Source organism: Bos mutus, chromosome 13 (assembly GCF_027580195.1).
Source record: "Bos mutus isolate GX-2022 chromosome 13, NWIPB_WYAK_1.1, whole genome shotgun sequence".
Classification (NCBI taxonomy): domain Eukaryota; kingdom Metazoa; phylum Chordata; class Mammalia; order Artiodactyla; family Bovidae; genus Bos; species Bos mutus.
In genome coordinates this window covers 19,280,693-19,294,616 of record NC_091629.1, presented here as the reverse complement: position 1 = coordinate 19,294,616, position 13,924 = coordinate 19,280,693, and the positions used below count along the sequence as shown (strand labels likewise).

At 45.8% G+C, this 13,924-nt stretch overlaps 1 protein-coding gene across 2 annotated transcripts in view; it reads right to left on the bottom strand.

Moving 5' to 3' along the window:
* Nucleotides 1–13,437, bottom strand: part of B4GALT5 (beta-1,4-galactosyltransferase 5) — a 77,097-nt gene extending 63,660 nt beyond the window's left edge. For both annotated transcript variants that reach the window (XR_011466455.1, XM_070381058.1), the window contains exon 1: nt 13,183–13,437. Coding sequence is in view for 1 of the 2 variants with exons in the window: in XM_070381058.1 (XP_070237159.1) it covers nt 13,183–13,297 (115 nt within the window). In the remaining variant the exon portion in view is untranslated. The remainder of the gene's footprint in view (nt 1–13,182) is intronic.
* Nucleotides 13,438–13,924: the final 487 nt, after the last annotated feature.

Below are 13,924 nucleotides of genomic sequence, written 5' to 3'. Positions count from 1 at the left end.
CTTTTCTAAGCTACCATAAGGAGACTGAACTTTATCCTAAAAGCCATGAAAGCCACTGAAGGGTAGAAGACAGACTAATCCTTATCTGACAAATGCTCTCTGAGAACTTTCTCTCTATGGCACTGAGAAAGTACCAGACGTCTGTTCTAAAACTGATACTTCCAGGTGGAAAGGAAGAGACCTCAGCATATAAACACATCCTCCCTCTGCTGGTCGAGAGCATCTAAGAAACTTCGTTATAAGAAACGAAGTGGTCACTGCTCACCTCCATCACCATGACTCTGTTCAGGAGATAAACATCGGAAACATTCCATGTTTAAATATAAACACCCTCGGGTGGCTCAAGGGAAAGAATCTACCTGCATTGCAGGAAATGCTGTCTCGATCCCTGGGTTGGGAAGATCCCCTGAAGTAAGAAATGGCAACCCACTCCAGAATTCTTTACTGGGAAATCTCATGAACAGAGGAGCCTGGCAGGGCTACAGTCCACAGGGTCACAAAAGTCTGGTGTGACTTAGTGACTAAAGAATAACAAATATAAACACCACCAAAACCAGGTACAACCAATAGGCCCGGCCGGGGGTGGGTGGGGTGGGGAGGGTGTTAAGAAATGAAATGTGTCTTCATGAATTTCTTTAAAAATTTTGCTGCCTTAAATATCTACAATAAAATATATCCACTATTATTCTTGGCAATTAAGGAATGTTAACATCAACTGACCCTCAATTAAACACATCCTCTGGGAATATAAAAATCACTCAAAATTCTGAAAAGCTTTTACTAAAATGAAGCCATGCTCCCTTGTTGAAGATTTAAAAGTAACAGAGCTATGGTGTTCAGATTATTCATCACTGTATCCCCAGACCTAGCACACAGTAAGGAGTTAACACAGAGATTAAGTTAGCTTTAAGAAAACAGCCAAATCAAACAAACGCAAAGTCAAGTCTGTAAATTTTTTCTTTTATTACAGGCTCCAAAACACAAAAATTTCCCAAGGACCCACCTGTTTTAAGTCACTATCATTATCACTCACATTTGGATAAGTACACTGGAGACTCAGCTGATACCAGAGGGAAAAAAAAATTCAAAGTGCCAAATTTTACTACGTCACTGCTGCAGAAGTCCAGCAGGTTCTACATGTTAGACTCTTCTATTTCCTCATTCTTAAACATTCTCTTCGTTTTCTGATAATATTATAAAGGAAACCGGAAAGAAAGAAATCACGTGTTCCTATCACACACCTCCTAGTCAGCCAGGCCACCCTCCTGGCAGGTCGCTCGTCATCACCGCCTGCCATCCTGTGCCTGTGCCGAGGACTGGGGAAACAGTGCTCTCCTGAATAAAGAACCCCTGGTATTCAAACAATCAGAAGGAAAAAAAAAAAAAATCACACTTACCATCAAACTCAAAGCCATGCATCCATGTCTACGCTCTAAGCATCACCACATGTTAAACAGCAAAGCATGAAAAGTGCTGGTTAATCCAGATCTGAGGCCAACAAAATGCCAAGTGATATTTAGTGTACTTTTCACTTTCGTCAAAATCAACATAACTTTCATTTCTGTATGGAAGAAAGAGTGAGCCCAGTGTTTCATGGACTATGCTTATCAATCTATAATACTTTCTAAATTTCTCTTCTAACTCTTATGTTTAACCACTAAAGTGTACTGTCCCCAACACCAAAAATTTGGTGTTCTAACAGCTGGCCCTGTCTTACATGGATTTTCACAGAACTGCGATTAGAAACAGAAAATACTTAAATGCAAATGACATTTTGGTCTTACTGAGCAAAATAATCAACAAACTTCAGAAAGATTTACATTCCCCCCCTTTATCAGAAGAGTCATAGGACTCTTCAAATACTTGAAATATCAAATGGAATCTGCAGAGCGTGTCAACTTGGGCAAAGAGAGTAATCATTTTGAAGACCAAGAATCAGAAATCAAGAAACAAAGATCAAACTTAAACGAGGGGGGTGGGGGGGAAAGTAAGAGAATGATAAACCAAAAAACCTTGCCTCCTGCTTTCTCAAAAATCAGCTCAGTTGCTCGTGAAAGGCTTCCATAAGTTACTGACAGGCTGCCTATGGAAACCTTTCTCAAGCAAAAAATAAATAAAAGAAATGGGTACAATGTAGGGAGCAAAAGTTAAGTCTTAAAACTTACCAAGTAGTATATTTTTTAAAGTAAAAGGGAAAATATAAATAAATTTATATTTATTATATAAATCTGAATCTCATTAAAGTTAAAAGCTTTTGCATATCAGATGACACCTACCAGTAGAGTGCAAAGACAACACGCAGGATGGGAGAAAATCCCTGCAAATCCTGTATCTGTAATGGTTTAATATTTTAACAATATAAAGCACTCTTAACAATAGACAATCCAATGTAAGGTGGGTAAAAGGAAAAAATAAATAAATAAATAAACAAAAAGGGTAAGGGAAGCTGAACAGACCTTTCACTAAACAAGATATACAAATAGCCAATAAACACACGCAAAGATGTTCAACCTCATTCCTCACTAAGGAAATGCAAACCACAACTACATGGAGCTACCATTTCACACCTAAGGGATGCCCTACACTTAAAAAATGCACACTCAGAAAATGAGTGTTGGCTGCAAGACTGGAGAACTTAGAAGCCTCACACATTGCTGGTGGGAGTACAAGACGGCGCCGTGGAAAGTCTGGCAGTCCTCAGAGAACTAAACAGGATCGCTGTTGCTGTGCGGTTACTGTTTAGTCGCTCTGTCATGTCCAACTCTTTTGCGACCATGGAATGTAACCCGCCAGGCTCCTCTGTCCATGGAATTTTCCGGGCAAGAATACTGGAGTGAGTTGCCATTTATAACTCCAGGGGATCTTCCTGACCCAGGGATTGAACCCATGTCTTTTGCTTGGCAGGCAGATTCTTTACCACTGAGCCACCTGGGAAGCCCTAGAATTACCACAGGACCCAACCCTTCCACTCCCAGGTAAAGACTCCAAGAATCGAAAGCAGGGACTCAAACAGATACGTGTGTGCCCACATTTGCAGCAGTGCTGTTCACAACAGCCAAAAGGTGGAAGCAACTCGTGTTTGTCAACAGATGAGAAAACAAAATGGGGTATACACGGGATGCAATATTATTCACACATAAAAAGAATACAGTTCTGACACGTGCTATGCTAGGAGTGAACCATGCAGACATTCTGCCAAGGGAACAGGAAGACACCAAGCAACAAATATCCTAAGATTCCACTTACACGAGGTGCCTGGAGCAGCCACACTCACAGCGGATTAGCAACTGGGGGGTGGGCCCGTGGATGAGGAGTTATTGCTTAATGGGAAGCGAATTTCTGTTTGGGGCAACAGAAATTTTTGGAAATAGTGGTTCTGGTTACTTAACATTGTGAATGCAATTAATGCCAATGAATTGCACATCTAAATTACCAAAATACCCAGCAAATTTCATGTCAGAAATATTTTACCACAGAGAAATAGCAAGGGGAAAAAAAGGGCAGAGTTGTTTCGGGCAAGGTGAATATAAAAATCACAAAATCACTGAATAATTTAAATTGGTGTCTCTTCTCAAACTCCCTCCCCTCAACCCCGTTAAAACTCAAAATAAGGATTAACTGAAGATGCGACTCTTTCCCCAGGTTAAACGCAATACAACAACCAAGAGGCCAGTTTGACCACGCGACAGTTTCTCCATTCATTTCAATTAATATTTCAGTGCATCTGGTGTGCTGAGCACAAGGACAAGACAGTCCAGAGAACCTCCCCATCATGACTCCATAGATTATGAAGACAGGGATAAAACGAGTTTCTCTTTCAAAGTTAAATGATTAAATGGGTTTATTTAAACACAAAGATTTACAGTAAGCACATCCAGAAGCCTGAGGTCAGTCTGCTGTCGCCTCAGGCCCAGCTGGTTTAACTTTCCTAAATTGGCAATTTTTTTTTTCATTTTTCTGCAAGAGAATAAAGGATTATTTTTTTTAAACTAAACAAACAAGACCACAACACAACATTTAAGAAACTACTATTTTCTGACCTTTAAAAGCCAATAGTCTACCAATCAGAAAATACTAATAATCATCACAATCGTGAGTATAATTTAAGCTTAGTGCTTAAAAAGCACACCTCCTCACAATGGGGCAACTAGCAGTTCCATGAGCAGTAAAAAAAAAACAAAAAAAACCTGTTTTTCCATCTTTCCAAGTATACAGTTGTTCAACACTGAAAATTAAGCAAAAAGTTTAAGTGTCTATTAATCATACTTTTAGGACCACTTGGGGTGAAAAAAAATTCCTTCTCCATGGATATTTAAATGTTTTACAGCTCTTTAATAAAAATAATAAACTGCTGTGCTCACTAGCACAACTCTAGGTTAAGTTTTAAAACACGACACTGAACTTTCCTACAATCTACACGTCCCTGTACGTGACACTCCACAACATTTTTCATCATTATAATTACTAATTGCCTCAGAGAACTGCTCATAATTGATGATGGTAACTAAGGTACTTCAGAACAATGACCAGCTTTCCTTCCAGTCGTGGCAAAGTACCTGGGTATCTCTGTCACCTGGGAAGGAGGCGGAACACTACTTATAGTCTAATAATTACTGACTCAAACTAACAAAAGGGGTGGGAAGGGGTGGAATCTGAGAAGAGACACCACTTTAAATTATTCAGTGTGATTCCCAGGCTTGGGAAAACACTGGATTCATGGGATCAGCAGGAGGTATGAATGCTCTTCGCTATAAGCCACAATATTAAAAAGAATCACTGGGTCAAAATGTAATATTCATTTTTCATTTAACATCCAATTACCTAGAGGACTGAAGATGGAGCAGAAGCTAATGAGTCCAGGGCTCCGTTTCATGCTTAAAAGCTAAAGTGTGAAGCCAGAGGGGGAAAAAACTGATTTAGCAGATTAAAACTTAAAGGATTACCCAGGGGACAAAAAGGGGGAAAAGAAAGAAAGAAGGAAAAAAAAAAAGCTGTAACATCCCAAAGATATTTCCATAGAGTTCTTTAGGGTTTTTTCCCTTTGACCATTCTTTGTCACAATGATTTCAAAGACAGACTTTGGTGCAGACGTTTCTAAGTCTTATTTTCAGGGCAGATTGTCCTCATGATGGTTACACACTTACAACTATGTCTGATGTTACACGGACACTTCACGGAACCCACCGCTCAGTGTTTCACTAACGGTGGGAACTAAGTGAATGAGAGGTCTGAATTTTTTAATTAATAAACGGGGTATCTTTACTTGACAGAACTCATTACTCCTTCCCCTAAAAGGTTCAACTCACACTTGCTCAGAACGGTGGAACTTCGGGTCCGAGAGCGACCCTGGAATCTGTACTTGAGTTCACTGCCTCAGTTTATAGATGGGAAAACTAAAACTGAAATACAGGCTTCCATCTAGGTATTGGTCAAGCTGGACTGGCACCCAGTCCTCCTCTGAGTTTAGCACTAGCATGAGGCCAAGAGGACATCTCCTATGGCTACAACCATTTACACAATTGTTACACGACATCTCCTACGGTTGTAACAAAATGTAACAATTCTGGGCCTATCCAGTCTTGTGCCCAGCTCTGTGCCAAGCCCCCTTCCATGCACATTCCACTCAATTCTCACAGCAACCCTGAGGAAGATGGTATCCTCCATTGGGCAGATGAGAAAACTGAAAATAGTTTGCCGACTCAGTCAGAGTTGACTCAAATCCAGGTCTGACTGATGTCTAACAGTTAACTCCAGTGTTAGTGGCGGCCGACTCTTTGTGACCCCATGGGCTGTAGCCCACCAGGCTCCTGTCCACGGAATTCTCCAGGCCAGAATACTGGGGTCGGTAGCCATGCCCTTCTCCAGGAGATCTTCCCAACCCAGGGGTCAAACCCAGATCTCCTTCCTCGGAGGCAGATTCTTTGCTGTCTGAGCCTCTAATTCACCTTCATCCTAGGCCCTTGCCCCGGCCTACAGGCTCCTATTCGGCCTGACCCCTCTGTCTTTCTAAGCTCACTTCCTACCACTTACCGTCACTTATAAAAATCCAGCCAACCTTCACTAGGGGTTCTGCCTCAGGGCCTTCACATACGCTTGACACCCCCATCACCACCCTAATCTCCAGACCTCAGAGTGACCAGTTCTACCCTTTAAGTCAAATATTACCTCTTTAATGAGGCTTTCCCTAACCACTCAGTCTAAAATAGACCCTCAGTTACTCCTACCACTATCCAAAAATACCTTGCATATTGGCTGTCTCCCCACCAGAATAAAAGCACCACAGAGGGGAAAAACCTCCCACCAGAATGAAAGCACCAGGACGGCAGAAATGTTCCGCCTTACTCATCTCTAGACTGCCCAATACCCAGAAGAGTATCTGACAAGAGGGACGGCAATCAAAAAAACACTACCTATTCAGTCAGTGAACGAAGGCCTATATTGGAACCTCCACCTCATTAACAGCTAGCATCACAGAATATAGAAATTGATTAGCTGGTTGTGGTGGTTTACTCGTCGGTCATGTCCGATTCTTGCAACCCCATGGACTGTAGCCGGCCAGGCTCCTCTCTCCATGAGATTCTCCAGGCAAGAATACTGGAGTGGGTTGCTACTTCCTTCTCCAGGGGATCTTCCCAATCAAGGAATCAAACCTGGCTCTCTGCCTTGTAGGCAGTTTCTTTACTGACTGAGCTACAAGGGAAGCATCAATTGATTACATACTACCTTCAATTTTTCTCTAGGTGTTTCTCATGATGAACCTTATCTTTTCAATCATGTGGTATGTGCCTCAGGGATATTTTGTAATTCTCAACTTTGGATAAATTAATGACTCAATCTGGGCTTATAAAGCAGTCAAAAATCTAGAAACTAAAGAATAACTCAAACCAGTCCATCCTAAAGGAAATCAGCCTTGAATATTCATTGGAAGAACTGATGTTGAAGCTGAAACTCCAATACTTTGGCCGTCTGATGTGAAGAACTGACTCATTTGAAAAGACCCTGATGCTGGGAAAGACTGCAGGTGGGAGAAGAAGGGGACGACAGAGGATGAGATGGTTGGATGGCATCACTGACTCAATGGACATGAGTATAAGTAAACTCCGGGAGTTGGTGATGGACCGGGAGGCCTGGTGTGCTGCAGTCCATGGGGTCACAAAAAGTCGGACACGACTGAGCGACTGAACAGAACTGAGAGAATAACTGTTCTTCACTAACAGTGTACACAGGCCTGCCTCTTCTTATCTCCTTGAACTTCTTTGAAGCCAACACCCAATCTGTTTGCTTCTGTTTAGCCTTCTGCTTCTGATTAACCTTCAACTCCGGGAGGTGGTGATGGACAGGGAGGCCTGGCGTGCTGCAGTCCGTGGGGGTCACAAAGGGCCAGACGTGACTGAGTGACTGAACTGAACCGAGCCTTCATCTTGACCAGTGCTAACCACTAGCTCTCTCTCATCTCTGGCAGGCCTCTGCAGCACCACAGTGTCCACTTCTCGCCTGCTGAAGTTCTGTTTGCTTTGTGCAGCTGGACGTGCACAACGTATATTCCATGATCTAAAAAGCTGCTGGGACTTCCGTGGTGGTCCAGTGGTTAAGACTTTGCCTTCCAGTGCCGGGGATGCGGGTTCGACCGCTGGCCAGGTATGCGGGTTTGACCGCTGGTTGGGGAGCTAAGATGATCCCACATGCCTCATGGCCAAACAACCAAAAGGTAAAACAGAAGCAAGGTTGTAACAAATTCAATAAAGACTTTAAGAATGGTCCACACCAGAAAAATCTTTAAAAAAATAAAAGCTGCAAAATTAGTGTTAAGTCGCTCAGTCGTGTCCAACTCTTTTGCAACCCCATAGACTGTAGCCTGCCAGGCTCCTCTGTCCATGGGATTCTCCAGGCAATGATACTGGAGTGGGTAGCCATTCCCTTTCTCCAAGGGAACCTTCTCCACCCAAGGATCAAACCCAGGTCTCCTGCATTGCAGGCAGATTCTTAAGGAAGCAAGTAAATCAGCAGCACTTGAGCTTCTATGGCTTTGGTGTTCCACAGTCTTCAGTTCAGTTCAGTTCAGTTGCTCAGTCGTGTCCGACTCTTTGAGACCCCATGAACCGCAGCATGCCAGGCCTCCCTGTCCAACTCCCGGAGTTCACTCAAATTCATGTCCATCGAGTCGGTGATGCCATCCAGCCATCTCATCCTTTGTCGTCCCCTTTTTCTCCTGCCCTCAATCCCTCCCAGCATCAGTCTTTTCCAATGAGTCAACTCTTTGCATGAGGTGGCCAAAGTACTGGAGTTTCAGCTTTAGCATCATTCCTTCCAAAGAACACCCAGGGCTGATCTCCAGCTCTAAAGAGTCCTGGCCACACAAGAAGACCCTCCTTCCTGCCATATTATAGGCAGCTCCCACGGGCCTGTCAAGCTCACTGGGGGAAATGTCAGGGTCAGAGGAGAATTAGCTACTGGTTGGAGTATTGAGGCCCTGGAATGGCAACTGATACTGTCTGAACACTGCTTCCCAAGTCTGTCTAGAACCAGCACATTTTCACTGTTCAAGAGATTTCAACTTCAAACCTAAGACTTTGTTTCCAACATAGCAAACTTCTGCAGAAAGACATAAAACATCACCAAAATCCTGGTCAAATGTGCCGCTGTTCAGTTTTATAACCTCAATCTGCTCTCCAAATGTGCTTTCCTTCTAAGACTGATACAATGTAATACTCAGAGGAAATATCTGAGTGAGCCAGCCACTGGGGAGAAGCAGGTCCTTTAACAGGGTGATGCCTTTTTTCTCTAAATAACCCACATTCACAGTGCGTATTTCACTCCAGAAAAGCTCAGGAACTAAGTGCACCAAAGCATTTTGAGGCCACTTGCATGTGAGGATCAACAATTTTCATACTACACTTAGGAGGGGATCTGAAATTTTCCTGGGGTTACTAGAAAAGGTTGCATTTGATTATATAAAACATGTATCTTACCTAGAATCTTAGGTCCAAATCTCGTATAGAATGTGCATGAATTATCAACTTTCTATACAAAAAAACTTCTCACTAGAAGTTTGGCTAAGGCAGTTCTAGTTTTTCAAACAGCTTTGTTTTGTGGCCAAGGATAAGATCAGAGAATCAAGGGAACTTGCTCAAGGTCGTCTGGTCAAATCAGGTGGGACTGAAATGACTGATTTCTGCCTTCCAAAAGTCAGCCATACATCAAACTTGTCTTGGAACTAAGCAGGCCCAAAGGGAAAAATCACTCTTCCTTTCCTTCCCTCAACAAAAGCAAAATTAAACAGAGGAACTTTAATAAAATGTCCTCAGTATATAGACTACGGCTCTAACAATGCACGGGCATGTCTCAAAATCAGTAACTGAAACGATTTGCAAACGTGAGTAACTGCTGTAACAACCTTCCCGTGTGACAGCACCATAAACTTCATAAGAGTTTAAAAATCAGCCCTTCAAAGGTACATCCATAAATACTTCACTTATCTTCCAAAAGACCCGGTCACACTGGAACAGAGGGACTCTGAGCTCTTGGATTTTTCCTAAGTTAAAAGATCATAAACATGTCCAAAGTTCTCTTCAGAATTCTGAAAGGAACAGGGATATTTCAAAAGTGCAGGTGAGACAGGTGATGAAATCAACAGTAACCACTGAGGCTGGAGAGGGCAGGGGGCTGCAGAGAAAGAGGCACGTATGCACTTTCATAACCACATTCCTTTCCTCTTCCTTTTTCAAAACCCCCACCTCCCTGACACTTCTGCCCCATCCTTTTCATTTCTACTTTTAAGCTGCTAATGTTAAAACACTACTTTTGATTTAATAACAAAAACATAATGGCCAACGAAGCTGTCTTTTTAAATTACTTAAACTGGATCAGCATGGGGATATCAAAGTAGCTAAGAGCACTCTGTATTTGTTACAAACACATTATAGCCCTATTTAGTGATCCTCCTCACATCCAATTTTCTAAGTCAAATGGTACCAGGACCCCCATTTCAGATGGCCCTCAAGCCCAGGAAAATTTCCCTTCGCTCTCAGACTATACGGGTCACTGATATTGAGAGCCAGCGTTAGATCTCAAAAATATTAACAATAGTTACGCTGGAACTGTAGCTGGGCTATATTACATGTGAGCAACTTTAAAATATTTATAACTAACGTGATTTTTCTCACATCTCAAATTCAAGTCTGCCTATTTCTGAGTACAGCTGTAACACACTCTTGGATTAAGGACTTCACTTTAGCCCTTGAGCACAACGTGGCCACAGGGTATACAATGCAAACCAAAAGCAGGACTGGAAAAAATTAAACCTGGAAGGAAACACAAGTCTGATACTTCCCGTTATGCCAGAACACAGAATTGTCATTAGTTGAAAATGTATTAGGTTGAGCTACATCAAACTGCTGACATACAACTGGTTTTGACCTGCAAAAATGGAAATTTCACATGAATATCATCTAATATTATTTTCTAAGCTCATTTTAATAATTGTCTCAAATAAGGTCTTCACAGCCCAAGGCATATAAAAAGCTTCTCTTTCTCTAGTTTGCCTTAACCTTTTGAAAAGATTTGCCACCTTCTGTCCAAAGCTGATTTTAAAAAATTAAGTCAGTTAACAGGAAAGCCAAGATAAAACTACCAAACTCCTCAATGTGAGAACCCGAAAATCACTCCACATCCTTTCAACCACTCCCCTTTTCCGACTAACAGAATTTGAATCCTAAATTGATCTGCCCTTTAGAAGACTTACACTTAAGGAGAAATTAGTGACTATTTCAGTGATTTCCATCTTTTTCAGTTACCAGTGAGGTAGGAACTGAAGTGTGGTAGAGCCTACTGCTTTACACTGGGGTTCCAATGACCTGAAAATCTACCTCTGAAGAATTTTAATTAAGTTGATAAGTTCCATTTTGTTTCAGAATCCTGCTTCTAATCTCTCTAATCAACAGGGTGATTACCAACCCAGTGGGATATATTTTTCCATTTAGACATAGTTGATATATGCAACCACACCAGGAAAAAACCTGTTTCTTTCACAAAAGGGCTTATGGCTCCAAGATTGCCTCTGGGTTCAAATCCATCATTTTACACTCATTTTTATTACACTCTAATATCCAATATGCTAATGAACTCTTTTCTCAATTAATTCCCCTAATTACTCACCTATTCTTATTCTGCCCAAATTCCTACCTCCTCACCCGGCCACCCAGTTCCTTCCCAGAGGGACACGCTTCTTCTAGAACACTGTCACAGCACCCTGATGTTAACTGTTCTAGCTTCGAGATCAAGTTTGCAGTTCAAGTCATCACTATTAGCCAAATGAAATATGCTCTTCAAAAAAAAAAAAAAATCAGGAAAGAATCTTTTGCTGTATCTGGAAATTTCTCTATTCAGCTAGTTCAGTGTTGACAGGTCAACAGAAAGGCACTAATCATTACTACAATCCTCAAGGGTTTTTCTCTAGAGTTAAACCATCAACCCTTTCCCAACATCCAAATAATCCAGACTTTTTAGAGCAAAACTGCCCCACTTCCAACAGCATCTTCTGATCATTTTTCACCTTAAACTGAGGTTTTCTTATGGCCCCATGGTCATGCCAAGTCAGGCAAATACATACATATATACCTTAAACTTTCCGTCTACTCTCTTCTTTCTCAAAAGCTACATACAATAGTTGTTTATTTTAAAACTCTCTAAGCATCAAGTACAATGGTAAGCGCCTTAAAAGGGTATTTATCTACTTCTAGCTTTAAAACCCTATGAGGTTTTTTCATCCTAATGCACACCCCCATTTTACAGAGGAGAAAAGCTGAGGCTAAGTAACTCGCTCAAGGTCATACTGGGAAGGGACCAGAATCCAAGTCTGACCTCCAAGTTCCCTGACCTTAATCCTCACCCTGCTTCTTCCTTCTGGTATCTTTCTTCTCCTCCCTGATGTCTGCTCTGTGGTCTTAGACAGCCTCTACTTGGGCAGGGCTCAGTTTCTCCAGAGCCGCCTTTCCTTTAAAGGCTAAGCCTTTGAGAGAAGAATCAGTATCCATTCCATCTTTTCTCCACGCTCCTCCTTCCCACCTGCACCATTTCCCCAAGGCTCTCCTCACAGCTCCTCCTCTAGGGCCGTCCACCCCCGCCCCGGCGCCAGAACAGGTCCCCTTCTACCCTTAACGCCAGCAGAGGCCAGAAGTGAAAGAAGGGAAGAAAGGAAAAGGCGACACAGCACCCCTTCCCCCAAGACTTCAGTGGAGAAGAAACTGGCTGAGGACCAGAGAGGGGTGGTGAGGGCTGGAGAAAGATAGGCAGAAGGGCAGGGAGTGGGAATGACAAGGGTGTGCCCTTGGGGGTAGGCGGGGCAGGGGAGGGGATGGAGTGGCGGCCTGGGACGCTCCGGGGCTTGCAGATTGAATGGGGGGTGGAATTCCGGGGGGAGCGGGGGGATGGCACCCGGCGAGGAAAGGGATCTGGCCGTTCGGAGGAGGATGTGTGCGTTGGGGCGGAGGACTAGGAGGACGTAACGAGGGAAAGTGGAGGGAAGAAAGGGCAGGGAGGGGGAGCGAGCAGGAAACGGTAGAGTCGCCGGCGAGAGGAGAGGAGAAGGATGGATGGGAACCGGGATGGTGGTACGCCGGAGACCCCAGCACCGGGGCTCCGCGGGGAGGGGCGGGCGGGCTGCGGGCGGCTGGGGGGTTCGGGGTCCGCGGAATGCCGGGAACCGGGGCTGGAGGAGACCCCGGGGCGGGAGTTCCCGAGGCGAGCAGCGGGAAGTGGGGGTTCTGGGGAGGCCAGAGCCAGAACAGGGGGCGTCCCAGCACGACGAGGGTGTGTGTGTGTGTCGGTGTGTGCGCGCGCGGAAGGCACCGTAGGGTTAGCGCGGGGATACGAGACTGAAGGAGGGCAGAGGGTGGGCGGGAGGCTGAGAGTGGGGTGGAGGCTCCGGAGCCCGTCGGGGTTCAGAGGGCGGGAAGGTCCTGGTCCCCCGAGGGCCCGGCGTGTGGCGGGGAGAGGGGGGGGTCTCCCGAGGATCGGGCCGGAGTCCCCGTAGTCTTCCAAGCGCCAGGCTCCAAGTCGCCTCCCAGCCGGGTGTCCTCCGAAAGCCGGGGTCCCCCGGGGCGGGGCAGTGGGTTCCCAGAGTACCCCCCCCCGCGGAGATCAGAGCGGTACCCCCCACCCCGGGGCCCCGGATCCCCCTCCTACCTATACCCGGCGCCACATAGACGAAGTAGAGCAGCGAAGACGACAGCGAGAAGAAGAAGAGCGCGGCGAGCAGCGAGCGGCGCGGCAGCCGCGGCAGCCCCCGGCGGACGCGCATGCTGCAGCCGGGCCGCCGCTCGGGCGCCGGGCCGGGCCTGCTCCCGCCGCTCCCCGTCTGCCGCCTCCCGGGCCGCCGCCGCCGGCGCCGCCGCGCGGGCCTTGGCCTCCTCCTCCCCGGCCTCGCCGGCCGCCTCTTGCCGCCGCCGCGCCCTCCCAGCCGCCGGCCGCCGCGGGCCCGGCCACATGAAGCGGGCGGGGGCCTGAGCGGCCCGGCGGAGAGCGCAGCGGCGGGGGCGGGGCGGGCCGCGGGGGCGGGGCCAGCGCCGCCGGGCACCGTCGCAAAAGACCCGCGCGCGCGCTCACCGCGCGCTTGCCCCGCCGTGCGGCCCCCCCGCGGCGGCCCGCGGGGAACGTCGCCAAATGGCGACAGCCCCTCTCACCGGAACGGCCGCCGCCCTGGCTTTTGGGGAGCGTCGCTGAAGTGCCCGTCGGACGCCCCCAATCTGAGAGCCCAGGGACAGTCTGCAATGTCTGACGCGGCTCGTCACCCACTGCGACAGGAGAGCGCGGACTGTAGGCAAGCGGGCTCAGTACACACTTTAATTCAATTCGGTTTACCGTTTATTGCAAGTCAGACGGGTGCGTGAGCATGTCTTGGCGCTCGGGATGCTACATAGGACAAAAC